Source organism: Melanerpes formicivorus, unplaced genomic scaffold (genome assembly GCF_026170545.1).
Source record: "Melanerpes formicivorus ecotype bairdi unplaced genomic scaffold, bMelFor1.0.p_v2 SCAF_39, whole genome shotgun sequence".
Classification (NCBI taxonomy): domain Eukaryota; kingdom Metazoa; phylum Chordata; class Aves; order Piciformes; family Picidae; genus Melanerpes; species Melanerpes formicivorus.
Genome location: NW_027142391.1, coordinates 2,501,148 through 2,516,611, shown reverse-complemented (window position 1 = coordinate 2,516,611; position 15,464 = coordinate 2,501,148). Strand labels below are relative to the sequence as shown.

Here is a 15,464-nt window from a genome sequence, read left to right as displayed (position 1 = left end):
GTTTGAGATCCTCCTGCCACACTCCCAGGCTGGAGATATCCTCAAGTCACCCTCCCAGGCTGGAGGGCACAAGATCCTTGCAGTCGTTTCTCCCCTCTCAGGCTCTCAGACACAAAAGGTGTGGACTGCAAGCAAAGCTGAGCAGCAGCACAGCTTCTTCAGCAGTGTTTTTGTTCTCTCTGTGGAGAAAGTCATGGCTCTGACCCTTATTTCTGGAGTGCAGTCCCCACCCTGCTCTTTTCCCTCTCTAGGTACAGAGACCTGGGCTGCCACCGAGCCAAAGCCTCGAGGAGGTTCTGAAGCAGGTCCAAGGTTGAGCGGATGCAGAGTGTTTGCCCATTGCAAAAGCTCCAAGGAGCAGGAATGTGGTGGTTCTTGGGATGCTTCACTGCCTTTTTATGGCATCAAACACACAGCACTTGGCAAACAAAGCCTGAGGGCAACTCCCCTCATAAATTGTCCCTTTCCCTGAGAGGTTTGGAAATACATAAGAGAAGTGGCAAGCATGGCTGGTCCTGCTTCACTGCTGGGGATCAGAGGAGAAATCGTTTGTCTTCAGCCCACTGAGCCATGGGGCAGGGGACAACACCCACTTGTTGCACTCTGCCTGATGGATGACTCACACCAAAAGGGGAACCCAGCACCGCCGTGGCCACTAAGCCACCTCCTGAAGTGCTGTGTCTGTGCATCTTCGATCACCTCCCAGGGATGGGGACTCCACCACCTCCCTGGGCAGCCTGTTCCAACCCCTCTCCACTCTTGCAGCAAAGAAATTGCTCCCAACATCCCACCTAAACCTTCCCTGGTGCAGCTTGTGGCCATTTCCTCTTCTCTTGTCACTTATTCTATGGGAGGAGACCAACAGCTGCCTGGCTGCAACCTCCTTTCAGGGAGCTGTAGAGTGCAGGGAGGTCTCCCCTCAGCCTCCTCTTCTCCAGACCAAGCAATCCTAGTCCCTTCAGCCACTCCTCACCTCTTCCCCAGCCCCTCTGCCAGCTTGGAGGGGTCTGGAAATGGAAATTCTCTTTACAGGAAAGGGAGGGAACTCCCCAGCTTTGGTATCCAGGTTCTCAGGCAGCCTGAACCTCCTCTTAGTGCCTCCATACCGCATCCTCTGCGGGCTCCGTGCTGTTGCTTCCACAAAGAAAAGTGCTCTGTAGACTGGAGGGGACTCACCTGCCCTGAAGGGATCACCTAGGAGCGATAACTCCACAATAGGAGCTTTGGGAGAGGCCTCCCAACTCCCAATCCCCTCAAGGTTGAGTGGCTTTGGAAATGGCACTGCCTGGGGGGCTGATTACCCTGAGAGGGGCGGGGGACAGCCACTCACTGAAGCTTAGCCCTGCAGCTACCAGGCCAGTTTCACACAGGGGTGGAACAGACTCGGCTGCTGCTGCTCACACTCACACCATCGATGGCCAATTGATCAGGGGTTGCAGAGCAGCAAAGCCAGCATGGAAACGTCTGGTGGCTGCCCTGCCACGTGTGAAGACGCCTGTGTGGATCCAGCAGCCTATTTAAAGCAGATCCACAGAGCTAGATTCCACTGTCCCCTACACCTGGTGGGAAAAGCTCCTGTTCCTGCCAAGACTGGATGTGGCACCCAACATCCCACCCGAGATCACATCTTGTTCTGGCTGGCTGATGGCAGGGGGTGGAGCAGGTAAGCAGCAGCTGCCAGGGCTGTCTATGAAGCCCGGCAGCCAGCACAGTTCCTAGCACTCAGCACAGTAAGTGCTGAGGAACCCTTTGCTTGTGAATTCCTCCTGGTTACCAAGGCACATCCCACAGCTCTTGAATCTTGGGAGATGCCTCATCCCTGGAAGCATTCCAGGCCAGGTTGGATGGGGCTCAGAGCAACCTGGTCTAGTTCAGGACGTCCCTGCTGAGTGCAGGGGGTTGAACTAGACGACCTTTAAAGGTCCCTTCCCACCCAAACCAACCCACTCGGTGACACCCTGAGCCAAGTGTGACATTTGCCTGTCCTCATGGCTGTGCCACCAGGCACAGCTCTGTGGGACCAAGGTGTATCTCCCACCCCCATATTTCCACAGCTCCATCTCACACCTCCTCTAGCTGCTCTCAGCATCTTCTCCCAAACCCACCTCCTTGCCAAGACCTTCTGTGGAGTTATCTGTGTTGGGCTTTCTGCTGGCAGGGACAGATTGTTCTCTTCTGGAACAGGAGGTCTTTTTGTCCTGTGAGCTCACCACTTTGGTGTCAAAATCCACACCTTCTGCCTCGTTAAAACTCTTCAGAGGAGAAGCCAAGTGCCTTAGAAAGTAGCTAACTGCTTCTTCAGCACAGTAGTTTGATGTTGCTGCCAAGGGACATCACGTTCATGGAGGAGGTTGGATTAGCCTTGGCCTTACCTCTGCCCTTCTCCAGGCTACTCGAGCTGGATGAAGGCCATGTGTGGAGCTACCAGAACTGAGGCTTCACTAAGGTGATTCCCCTTCCAGGGGAGGCCAAGGCTATGAAACCTGCCTCCCCCCTATGCTGCTTACCTCAGGAACAGGGCAAGAGGCAATTCCAGGAGCATCCAGAGCAGATGAAGGAACCAAACAGGAGAACATCACTCACCTCTGACCTGGGAGATACTCAATGGAGATGTGAGGCTGATCTGCTCCAACAGCCAGGTGGCAAGACTCAAAATGAGAACTCTCCAGACATTGTTACTGCAGCTTGGTCACAAAGTGACTTCTTGAACCACGCTGGGTGAGCTGCCTTAACTCCTCAATCATTTGACTAAGTGGTTTCACCTTGTGGTGGGTTGAAATTTCCCCCCTGCCCCCAGCATTAACTACCGCCCAGCTCTGTGCTGGTGCAGGAACTGCTGCCTGCCATCCTCCACCACCGCTCTGCTACAGCCCCAGGGAGATTCCCTTCTATCTGCTGCCCATCTCAGTTGTCTTTTCCTCCCTTAAGAAGCAATCAGAACTATGATAAATAACTACAGATCAACCACTGCTAGAGGGTGACCAGGTAAGAACTACTCTCCCCCCGCACAAGAAACAGGGGTGCCCACTGCAGCTCCCCAGTAATGCTTGTGTAGAACATCCCTGCTATGAAAAGCAGTTAGGTTATGGACAGAGGGAGCTGCAAGAGCTCCAAAGCATCAAAGGTTGGTAAAGTTGATCAAGCTGTCCACTGCTAGTGACACAGAGTGATCCCAGCTCAGGGAAGTGGCAGGCTAGAGGCTGGCCAAATGCAGGCTGACTGCAAATCAGCTGACTGCAAATCAGCTGCCTTGCCTCCTTAAAAACAAATGGAATGACCACAGGATGTGAAAGTGTTACAAGTCACTGTCACACTGAGTCACCCACAAACCCCCTCATGCACCCCTTCCCTTGCAGTAGGTGGTTAACCAGCAGGCAGTGCTCCCAGGAAGATCTAACCACAAGAGCCTGAAAAGCTCAAAGGGCAGCACACACAACCCCAGCCTGCTCCTCCAGGGTGGGCCCAGCTTCCCAAAGCCTTGCCCAGAGAGGTGGTTGAATCCCCAGCCCTGGAAGGCTTTAAGAGGGGCAGAGATGAGGAACATGGCTTAGCTCCAGCCTCACATGGTAGTTAGAGAATGGTTGGACTCCATGATGCCATGGTTGAGTAGTCAGGAGGCGCTGGGTGACAGGTTGATGACCTTGGAGGCCTTTTCCAACCTCATTGATTCTATGACCTTAGGTCTTGCCAACCAACATGATTCTGTGATTCTCTGATCCCTCTCTACCCCTCCTCTGAGGGTGGAACAACTCAGGCTGGTCTTAACCCTGCTCCAACTTGCCCAGCTCCCCATTCAAGCACCCCATTTCCTTCCCTTATGAGCAGGCAGGGAGGTGTGAGCTCAGAAGAAACTACCAGCAGGTAAAATGTAGTAGAAAATCAAATACTTTAATGAAATCAGGGGAGCATCAAGAGTAACAGCTCAGCTATACCACTAGAACTGATACTACTGGGCTGTGAGGGGGGGTGTGGGAGGGGAGGGGGGGGGGCTTATTACTCCTTTGAAATGCTCTGTTCTTCAAAACAAGCATGCAGGATTGACAGACTACCCATTCTTCAAGAGAGCCTCAAAGATCATCCTGAGTCGAGGGGAAGGGGGGGGGGAAGGGGGGAAGGAAATCCAAACCACTGAAAAGGCAGAGATAGGAAAAGGTCTTCCCAGCTGGTGGCCTGCACACAGCATTGCACAGATCAAAAATAGACTCCTCTCAAACCCACCACAACCCTTTCACATTGATCAGAATCCTCTACACAAGTCTCTGAACAGAAGTTTCAAGTTTTGAAGTCGTTTCTTGGGGTGGTTTTGGGGCTTTTTTTTGTGTCTTTCCCTGTATCTAACTTCCAGCTGTATTAAACAAAGGATTATTTACACTGTGGGTGAAGTGGAAAGGCTTTTTTTTTAGTAAGGCCCTAACCCCCATACTGTAACACTGCAAAATATATATATACATATACACACAAATAGAACCTAATATAGGCAACAGAGCTAAAAAAACAACACCCCCCCAACAAAACAACCCCCCCCAAAAGTCACCTTGCATCTGTACAACATCATTGAGTCAGTATGAAAGAGCTTTGTTAGCACCAAGCCCCTCAGGAGCAGCCCTGAGCCTGCCAGCTCCCCAAGGAAGGACTCCTCAGCACCAGCAGCTGAGCTGCAGCGCCAGGTCCTGGCTCGCAGAAGTGGAAGTCCCAAGCAACAGCCACCCCCACCCCCCCACCACTGCACTATGGTATGGGAATTACTAAAGAACAGGCAGAGAGGAGCATCCAGAGAAGCCCTGCAGCGTTCTCAGAACAGTCACAGAGCCAAGGATCAGACGGAGTCCTTCACATCATCCTTTCCTTTGGAGTCAGGGCACCGCTCGGGGCCGCCGCTCAAGCCGGGGTCGGGGTGGGGGCTTTACAGGCCAGCTGAACCCTTTCAGGCTGCAAAGCTCCAGGAGGAGGAAGGGCTTGCCCTGCTGCAGCTCCCAAAGGCAAGAGCTCTGGGGGGGCTTGGTCAGTTCTGCTGGGTTCACCTCCTGTGCCTGCTGTGGCCGGGGTGCTCTCGGTCGTAGCGGTGGGCGGCTCGCTCGTAGGAGCGCTCCCGCTCGTGCCGCTGCGCCCTGTAGTAGTGACTCTTCTTCTTGTACTTCCCAGAGTGGTCTGAGCGCTCCCTGGAGCGGCTCCTGGAGCGGGAGGAGCTCCTGCTGCGAGACTTCCTGCCTTTGTGAGCGGAGTATTTGTAGTCCTTGGACTTCTTGTAGCTCCTCACCTTGGAGCCCTTGTAGCCGGAGGCGTGGTTGAACTGCCTGGGAGGGGAATCGCTGCGGCTCCGCGAGCGGCTGTGCGACTTGGAGCCGCTAGAGGTGGAGTAGCTTTCACTTTTCCTGTGGCAAGGAGAGGGGGGGGAAAAAAGAGCAAGGGAAGGCTTATAGCTCTTGTTGAAAGGCTGCCAAAGCTCATTCTGAAGGATGTGATGGGAGAAGCTCCCATCACATCCTTCAGAGTGAGCTCGAAGGGGTGGTCCTGGGAGCTTCTCCCAGCACATCCTTCAGAGTGAGCTCAAAAGGGGTGGTCCTGGGAGCTTCTCCCAGCACATCCTCCTCCTCCTCCTCCCCCAGTACCCACCTGTGCTTAGGGGAGGCAGATCTGGACGGTGACCTCGAGTAACTCGGGTCTCGACTTCCACTTCGACTTCTGCTCTCCCTCCCTTTCTGCACGCTGCAAGAGACAACAGACTCCAGGTCATTTTGCTTCAAGCAGGCCACAAAGGACAACCACCAAAACTGCCTTTTCCATGCTGGAAGCCTTACCCATTTACTGGGCTGTTGGAACTGGTTCTTTTTGCTGCCTCTGTTTTCCTTTTGGCGTTCTTCATCGCCTGCACAGGGAGCGGCGAAGGTTTATTTCCTTTGACTTCTTTTGGGGACTCTAAGGAAAGAAGCCTTTAAGTGTGGGTCGTGGCTGAGAGGACTGAGGCCTCCCCTTTGCCCCCATTTCACCCCCTCTGTAACAACCAGCACTGTCCCCATGCAGTCTGCTCAGCTGCTCACAGATGCAAGCACACAACCACCCCCAAAGAAGCCAGTCTGAAGAGGTTCACAGAAGGCAGAGGTCAAGCTGAAAGGTTTCTGCTGCGACAGTGAAGCGCTTTCGGGAAGGGAGCTGACTGCAGTAGCAAGGGACTGGCCTCAAAGCCACTCCAAGAAGTCACAGCAAGCAGCTTGCTTTGCTTGCCAGTAGCTCAGTGGTTTTAGCATCTTGCTTCTCAGTCTAAAGAGGTGATCTGCCAGGCAAGGCAGGCACCAGGCCGCGAGCTTCTGACCAAGCAGATGCAGGAACGCATCCTCCACTTGTCACCCAGGAGCAGCACTCCTGCCAGGGCTCCTCATCACAGCCAGGGCTCCTCATCACAGCTGGCCCTGAATGCTGCTTTAGCATAACAAACCAACTGCAAGTATTTGTTCAAGCTGATTGCCACACCCACCAAGAAAGGCCCAGCCTTTGGACTGTGAGAGATTAAGCTGGCCTGGATCTCAGACTAACTCAGGTTTAGCCTGCATCTGCTTCAGGAAATGACTAAGGGTCACCACCACTCAAACTCTGCCCCGTCAGCTGCTGCTAGAAGCCAGTTAAAAGCAAACCAAACAGAGAGAAGCCAAAGCCCACTGCACATGCACCTCCAACCAGAGTGAAAGTACATTTAATGTGAGGAAGGGTCATTCAGAAGTCATCCACTACTGACCATTTTTGGGGACAGGGGAAAATCCTGAGGTGTTATCCAAACTTGGGGCTCCCTCAGGCACCAGACCTTTAGCTTGTGCTTTTGCCTCTTCAATTGCCAATTTCTTCTTTTCTACTTTACTTTCCAGGTCAGACAGATCAACCTGTGAACACAGGAGCACTGCTTAGGAGAAAGCTTGGTACACTGCACTGTCTGCTTACTCACAGGCTGGGGGGCAGTAAATCTAAAGAGACCCAGACACTGGCTGCTATCATGTTCCACTTCACTCATCAGGCTGGCAGCTCCTTTGGAACCAGGCAAGGTTTCAGAATCATAGAATGCTCTGGGTTGGAAGACACCTCAGCAGCTCATCAGTCCAACCCCCTCTGCAGCAAGCAGAGGCATCCTCAACTACATCAGTCTGCCCAGAGCCCTGTCAAGCCTCACTTTGAGTATCCCCAAGGATGGGGCTCCAACCACCTCCCCCATGCAACCTGCTCCACCTGCAGCCTCCAGGGTCCACTCTCAACACACAAAAAGCAGCAAACCTTTTTCCTGGTGTAAAGCTGCAAAATCTTCAGGCAGATTTCTTGGATTTCCTCCTCTGTGGCTCCAAAAAGCAAAAACCAGTGTGGGCGGTTGGGAAGCGGAATCTGGAAGGCAGAGGAGAGGAAGATGTGGCTCAGTCTTCCTGCTTCTATTGGGGGGTGGAAAAAAAACACCCAACCCAACCAAACCCCAAGCAACCAAAACTCCCCAAACCAACCCTAAAGAACTTGGGCTAGATGGAAGTCTGCTCACCTCCAGCGTCCTGGCTGCGAGGTAAATGCATGCACAGGCAATGCTCTCTGGCTGGAACCGTACAAAGACATCTGTTCTCAGGCTATCATTCATGTAATTCCTGAAAGACAGGATGATCAGCAGAGTTACATGGCACTGCCAAGCTCTTCCCAGTGTGTGCATGTGTGTGTGTGGGGGGGTTGTTTTGGTTTGACTTAAACAAGGGCTAGTTCTTTCTGTGTTCAGTTACTAGACCTCAATCCTAAGGCTCCTGTAAATCTCAAGCAAGAGTTGAATGGTTTTGACTAAAGGACAATAAAGAGTAAATCCCAACAATCCCTCAAGGGGAGGGATGTCTGACTGACTGACTGCCTGCTGAAAATCCCTTGTGGGGACAAAAAAATATAAAGAGAACCAATTTTAACTTCACTTTTCCTTCTAGACAAAAAAAACCAACAAGAGAACCAATTTTAACTTCACTTCTCCTCCTGGACCTCTACTGGCCTGCTCTCATGCAACACAGAAGTTATTTGCATCAAGACAACATTAGAATCTGAGCTGAAGGACTCAGTTAGTGACTTTTAGATTCACAGGTTGCTCTGCCAGAGGGCTGAGCCCCAGAGGGTTGGTTGCAAGCTGCAGCTGGCTCCCGTCGTAGCTCTCCCGTGGTCCCACGGCGAGGCGGTCGGCTCCAGCTGGTGGCAGCTTCCCACTGCAGATACAAGAGGTCCCTTTCTCTCCCAGGAGCAGTGGTTTTCCATCCAGAACAGAATCTCTGATTTATATTGTTTGTTGGGTTTTTTTGATGTAAAAAGCAGCCAGAGAAGCAATCAGGGTGTTTGGGAACAGCAGTTCAGAACAGTCAGTGTCCGGGCAGGTCTCCTCTTTGGCACATGCAACACGGGCTCCAAACTGTCCCATTTCAGTTAGGTTGCTTAAAATCAATGTTCACAGAATGAGACAACTGTAAAATATTGCACATAGTCCAGTCAGTACACTTCAGCATTACTCTTCTAAGCCTTAACATACACAAAAGTAACTTCCTCTGAAGCTGATGGGCTTCAAGGTTTAGGCTTTTCTTTGAGCCCATGGGGCAAAGCATCAGCAGCTATAAAAACACAACAGGAAGGTCCTCCAAGGAATGCTTTGGAAGGGTGGTTGGTTAACCACGTGGGTACCCAGTACACAAGGATTCACTAACCCCCAAGACATCTAAACCAGAGACCACAGTCCAGCTGACAAAAGGACTGGCAAAAAGAGCTTGGATCCCAAGAGCAGCAAACTCCCACCTGCCCCAGGTGTCTTCCAGCTAACCCTCCCCCCCTCCAACCCCAGCTCATCTTTCTGGGAAGGAGAGAGCTTCCAAACCTACTTTTTCTCATCCCACTACAAAGAGAGCACAAACCTTTTGCAAAAGCAGCCATAAAGAAAAGTGGAACTTCAACCATCTGGAAGTCACACAGCTTTTGGGGTTTGGGTTGGGACATTTTTCTCTTTCTCTCTCTAATTTGCCAAATTGAAAAACATGCTTCCAAGTTTGGCCTCTGCGTTATCTTCCCTGTGGGCTCAGAATCAGACACGTGAGGACATGAATCCTTGTCACACAGGACTTGAAGCAAAAGGTAAGCAGCAAAGGCACAGTTCAAATCATTACACTGGGCAGCCACCAGGTCTCAGGTGGTGGAGGCAACAAGTAATCAGCACACAAATAAAACTCTTTGCACATCTCAACAGGTTTCTCGAGTGGTGTCATTTCCTCCCTCTTCCTCCTCCTCCTCCTCCTCCTCCCCCACCCCTCCCCTCAGAACAAGCAGCACACTGGGCATGAGTAGCCTGTAACTCACACTCCAGTACTTCATGCAGTGGCACTGGCAAGGTTCTCTTAAGTGTTACATTGGACTCCAAGCTCCACACATGGACTGAAACATTTGCTAAGCTGCTCACTGAGTGCAAAGTTAAGACTTCAAGCTTTAATCCACCCCTTTCAAACCTTACACCCCACCTCCATTTTACTTTTGTGGTTCTTTTTTTTGTTTTTCCATTTAAAACAAAACACATCACTTTTGTTAACAGTTCTGGGAAATAGACCATGGAAACAGATCAGCAATAAAAACAATCAACCAAACCTTGCAGAACTTCAACCAAGCCAGGTTATGAAAACAACACCCCACCCCCAAAACATCCACCAGTCAAAAGGATAATAACAATAAATAAACATCAGGAAAAGTATAAAAGCACAAGAAGCAGTTGGCCAGTTACTCTACTATCATGTATATACCACCTGTCTAGAGTCAGCCTTCTCTTTGAAGAGCCTGCTTTGGTTTGACTGAAGACGGCAGCTATCCCTGCACGATAGCGCTGGGGCAGCAGAGGAGAAGTCTTAGTCACTTACCCTCAGAGGCTACCCTTTGATTAAAAGAGTACAGAAAAGAAAAGTCAAAACTGGTTCTCTACACACAGGTCACAGTACCAGACAGTTCAGTCAGCAGAAATATGATCTTTGGGGTGACTAAAGGTCGGTTTGTTTGTTTGGAAGCACAGCGTTCAAAGGCTCTCTGCGAGCTGCTTTTGCTAAGGCTCGCACCTGCAATTTGACTAAAAGCTTCCCAGCCCCCAAGCAAATCTTTATTGTAACGAGAGCAACAAGGCAGAGAACATTCCTTGGCAAACATGAAAACACTCAGTCTCTCTCCAGTCTTAGAAGCTGACATCTTGGCATTGTCCACATAGCTAAAGAAATGTCTCTGTGCTGAGGTTCTGATACGCCTGCGATCAAGCTGGAGCCCCGGGAAAAGCCATCTCCCAGCACGGGTAACAGACTTTGAACTGCAGTTTTCTCTGTGAGAGCTAAGAAAACCCACCAACCAATCTCTATGACCCACTCAACATTTTCCCTTCAGCTGAAAAGTGAGAGCAGAGAGGAGGGAAGTGAGAAGTCAGGGTGGAAAGCTACCTTACCATTAAAACAGTGCCTCTGACTTAAGAGGCCGATCAACATTGGGGAAGTAGTTTGGGGCACACCGAGAAGCGCTGGAGCTGTCTGGTGTGGCCCACAACCATTTCTGGGCAATGCTGCCCAGAGTGCCTCAAGTGACATATTTCTGCTACTGCCCTTGCTGGTCTCTTAGAACAAAGAAAAATCAACTTACCATGAGGTCTGGACCAGGTGTTGGTTACGTTCACATTCTAATACCTGAAGGTACATAACGATTATCTGGAAGATATGGGTCAGCAAGTTATTAACAGGCATCTGGAGAGCCACCTACTTATTTCAGAGGGACATCCATCAGGCCATCTGTTCACTCAAGTTCTAAACACTCCACCCACTTGGGAGAGCACTTGCAACATCCCCAAGTGTTTATCCACACAGCTTCTGCTCTCTCCAGTGCCAAAAGCTGGACACTCAGCTCTGACCTTCCTAGCTCTCCATCTTCTGAGCTCAGGCAGCAAGCCATTCAGCTAGAGGTCTTCAACTCTGTTCAAGCTACTATGTCCTACACAACTCAGGACTCCTTTCAGCTGTAACTTGGGAGAGAACATTGCTAGCTGCAATAGACAGTAACACAAGGGTCACAGTGCTTGCAGGAGAACAAATCTAACGTGCTGCCTGTCACTGGTTTGCTCGCTCCTACTTCATTAGGTCTGGAAAGAAAATCAGGATGCAGAGGAAAAGGCCACTCCAAGAGCATAAAAGTCACACCAATCAAACAAATCAATTCTGAATGTCAAGCAGGCTTGTGAGGATGACTTCAAGGCAGGAGTTTTTCAATGAAGAAAGAGCAAGCAGCCAAACTCTGCCGGCACAGGAGGAGGTTCTCAGACACACGGTGCCAACAGCACCGACTTCAGCACCTACAGGTATCACCCTAGCCTGACACAGGACACTCCAGTATTGACAACTGACTCATTTCTAGTCAGGCCCTTCCCACCTGAGGGCACTTTTTGGAACACAAGCACCAGTGCTAACTAGCTCCCAGGGTTTGAATGACTTCCCTGTTTCCACAAGGAGCGATGATGAACACTCAACAAGGTTTCTGACAGCAGCTTAGCACCACCCCAGGTGTCCCAATTCCTTTCTGCTGAAGGATCTGGGTTTAGTTGAGGTTTCCCAACATCAAAGCTACGTAGTAAATTGACTTCTAAGGAGTATTTAGCATCTGCATCCATCTCCTGTGATCACTCAGCAGTGATATAAGACCAATTAGGAAGAATCACTTAAATGAGAAAGACAATGGGATGACAAGAAGCTAACTTGACTGAGTCAAGCAGGGTTACCATGTGCAAGCCAAACAGCTTCCAGGCAGGCAGTTTACTCAAGCTTCTAAGCATGGGAAACACTGATTAGAGAGTTACAAACCTTATGAGGGTGCTTCACATGAACACAAAATCCCAGCTCCTTTAGCACTCTTCTTTCTGCCTTAATAATTTGGTTCTTCAAGTTCACATATTCCTGATCCAGTATTAGAGGCACAGGCTTCCTGCAAGACAATGTCACACCCTGAAGGTAATCCTGGCCTCAGAAGCTGTGTTTGTGTAGAAACAAGAGGCATGACCATCTACAACATCAAAATACTTTCCCACCCCACCCCCCCCAACAAAACCACTTCAAATTCTGAAGACAAAAAGCTGTCTTTGCGTGAAAATCAGAGACATTTAGAACACCAAACCCATTTATTGGGTAACAGCAGTTGGCTCACTGGTCTCCTTCCTGAGATCATGGAGAGCAGCCAGGCAGAAAGGGACCTGGGGGGAGTGGTCAATAGCAGGCTGAACAAGAGCCAGCAGTGCGCCCAGGCCACATGGCATCCTGGCCTGCATCAGGAAGAGTGTGGCCAGCAGGAGCAGGGAAATCATCCTGCCCTGTGCTCAGCACTGCTCAGGCCACACCTTAAATCCTGTGTCCAGTTCTGAGCTCCTCAATTTAGGAAAGAGGTTGAGCTGCTGGAAGGTGTCCAGAGAAGGGCAACAAAGCTGGGGAGGGGTCTGGAGCACAGCCCTGGGAGGAGAGGCTGAGGGAGCTGGGGTTGCTTAGCCTGGAGAAGAGGAGGCGCAGGGGAGACCTTCTTGCTCTCTCCAACTCCCTGCAGGGAGGTTGTAGCCAGGTGGGGGTTGGTCTCTGCTCCCAGGCAAGCAGCACCAGAACAAGAGGACACAGTCTAAAGCTGTGCCAAGGGAGGTTCAGGCTGGATGTTAGGAAGAAATTCTTCCCAGCAAGAGAGATTGGCCATGGGAATGTGGTGCCCAGGGAGGTGGTGGAGTCCCCATCCCTAGAGGTGTTTAGGCAGAGCCTGGATGAGGCCCTTGGTGCCACGGTTGAGTTGATCAGATGGTGCTGGGTGAGAGGTTGGACTCCATCTCGAAGGTCTCTTCCAACCTGGTTAATCCCATTCTGTTCTACCTCCTCCAGATGCTCCCTGATTTATGAAGCAGGGAACAGCTGTGTACATCAGCCCATGAAGGTTAACACTGAAATGAGCAGAGGAGCCCTGCAGAGCCTGCCCCAGGCCCGAGCTTACTTCTTCTCCCGCAGGTGCCGCAGGCGGTGGAAGACGTTGATGACGTCCCTGATGCGCCGCGGGGCCTCCTCGATCTTGGACGCCAGGTGGACGCAGGCCATCGACACATGCTGCAACACAGGCATTGCAACACACTGCCCCTGTGGCCTCAAACCAGGGACTGACCTCCCCCAACAGCCCAAAGAGGGAATACCCAAAGAAAACGCTGGCAACCCAAGGAGTTGCTAACGGCTTGGTAAGAAATCGGCGCCAGGGAGCTGGGTAGAGCCCTGGCAAGTAAAACCCACAGGCTAGCGGCTCTAGTCACACCCAGGGCAACAGCTTGCAAGGCTGTATCAAAAATTAAGCAACATTTGTAGCCACACAGAATTTATCCCCCCCATGAGGGCAGTAAGAGACTAGAAGAGAGACAAGGAGGAAGTTCTTCCCCATGAGAGTGGTGAAGCCCTGGAATGGGTTGTGCAGGGAGGTGGTTGAGGCCCCAGCCCTGGAGGTGTTTAGAGCCCAGGCTGGCTGAGGCTCTGGGCAGGCTGATCTAGTGTGGGGTGTCCCTGCCCATGGCAGGGGGGTTGGAACTGGATGATCCTTGTGGTCCCTTCCAACCCTGACTGATGCTATGATACTTTGATGTCCCCTCCCTGAAGGTGTTTGAGGCCCTTTAGCAACCTGGTCTAGAGCAAGGCGTCCCTGCCCGTGGGAGAGGGCTTGGAATTAGATGATCTTCCAGGTCCCTTCTCACCCAACCCACTCTATAGACCTTTTGAATTCTTTCTTACCTCCATGGAATGCTTCACAAAAGACTTGGTATAAAAAAACCGTTGGAACAGCACCTGCCCTGTAGCCATAGCCACCTGGAAAGGAAGCAACCATCACAGAGATTAACCAAACGAGCACCAGCTCCACAAAAGCAACTGCCTAGGATGGTTTTAGGAGGGTTAAGAGAGAAGATTAGCTGAGCTATATTTAAGCCTGGGAGTAAGTTGAGTGGTATCTAAAGAAAGCAAGGGCCCCTCAGGAACAAGCTATGCTGCCCCCACATGTTATTAACAATCCCGAAGCCCCCTAGGATAACTACCCAGAAGTCAAGGGCACGTGCTAAATCACTGTGTTCTTATCGCTTACAAAACCACGCTCCAAATTAAACTACGACACAGTAAGAAACCCTTCAACTCAACGCAGCAGAACGGAAGGAAACTGGAGGCTGTGTGAGTACGCCAGAAAAACGACGTTCTCGGCGTGGGAGGAGGCCAGGGAGCTAATCGTGTTACGATTTGCATAAGCTCCTCACGCAAGTGGCTGAGACTGGGGAGCGGTGAGCTGCCGGCAAAGTTTCGCAGCAGGAGAGCAAGGAGACTGCCCGCGATGGGAGTTCGCTGAGGCACGAAACCTCTCCGAGGCCACAACCACCCAAAGGACTCCGAGAAAGCTTTTGCGGAGGCCCCAGCCCCGAGAAGGCAGCGAAGCCGTGGGGAGCCCGCAGCCCGGGCGGGGAGGCGGCGCAGGGAGGTGCTTACATCAGCCGCTTCCGCCGGCCGGGGAGGCTGCGGGCCCTGCGAGCAGGCCGAGCGGCGCTGCCGTCCCCAAGCCCAGCCCGGAGAGGCAGCTTCCCGCCCTGCCCCTGCCCGCGGCCGAGCGAGCCACAGGCCACGGCCCACAGAACAAAGGTCGCCCCAGCCGAGGCGCACCGACGGCCTCGACCCCACCGCCGCCCAGCCCCGCCGGGGCCTTCTCTTCCGCCTGCCGGCGAGAGGCCTCCCCGCCCCGACCGCGGCCTCGGCCCTACCTGCGGCAGGCGAAGCAAGATGCCGGCCGCCTGGATGAGCTCGCAGCCGGTGACGCGCAGCTCGGTCTCGGTGTCGGGGTCGAGGCCGCTGCTCATGGACGGCGTGAAGCGCAGCGTGTGCTCGGGCAGCAGGCAGTTCTCCAGCGTGATCAGCACCCCCGAGTACAGGCGGTCCCCGATCAGCACCGCCCCAGGGCCCGGTACCGGCGCACCGCTCCCCGCCGGGGCGGATCCTACCGCCGTAGCACCAGCAGATAAAGGCCCCGCCGGGCCGCTGCCTCCCACCGCTACCACAGCCGCCGCGCTGCCGGACCCCGCCGCCATTTTGTGCTGCCGCCGCCTCGCCTGCCTCAGCTCTTCTTCCCCACCGGGCGGACCCTCCGGCCTAGCACCGCCCCGCCCTCTTCCCCGCCTCCGGCCAGCGCCTATTGGTGAATCCCGGGGAGGAGGCGATCAGCGATTGGCCCAGCCGCTGCTACGCATGACGCCGGCCTGGGGCTGCACGTAACGACGTGACGCAACGGTTGGGAATTTGAACAGGGCGGAGGGGGTCGGAGCTTCCGGTAAGCGCCACCGCCCATAGCCGCGCTGGACTCGCCTGACCCGGCTTGACCCGACCCGACCCGACCCGACCCGACCCGGTTCTGCCCGCTTCGGCCCGCTTCAGCCCTGCCCA

The 15,464-nt window shown here is 52.7% G+C and overlaps 1 protein-coding gene across 2 annotated transcripts; it reads right to left on the bottom strand.

Annotated features, from left to right (window-relative positions):
* Window positions 1-3,867: 3,867 nt before the first annotated feature.
* Window positions 3,868-15,161, bottom strand: CCNL2 (cyclin L2). Of its 2 annotated transcripts, XM_068158264.1 has the most exons (11): window positions 14,789-15,161; window positions 13,782-13,856; window positions 13,006-13,115; window positions 11,847-11,967; window positions 10,639-10,703; window positions 7,511-7,610; window positions 7,258-7,362; window positions 6,731-6,872; window positions 5,799-5,916; window positions 5,614-5,706; window positions 3,868-5,372 (listed from the first exon to the last, which is right to left on the bottom strand). In XM_068158264.1, exons 1-11 carry the CDS (start codon window positions 15,110-15,112, stop codon window positions 5,018-5,020), a joined length of 1,608 nt encoding a protein of 535 aa, XP_068014365.1. In that variant the 5' UTR covers window positions 15,113-15,161; the 3' UTR covers window positions 3,868-5,017. The 2 variants fall into 2 exon arrangements, with proteins under 2 accessions (XP_068014365.1, XP_068014366.1); XM_068158265.1 differs by lacking the exons at window positions 10,639-10,703; window positions 11,847-11,967; window positions 13,006-13,115; window positions 13,782-13,856; window positions 14,789-15,161 and adding exons at window positions 8,895-9,047; window positions 9,771-9,869 and having other exon boundaries at window positions 7,511-8,453.
* Between the last annotated feature and the right edge of the window lie 303 nt (window positions 15,162-15,464).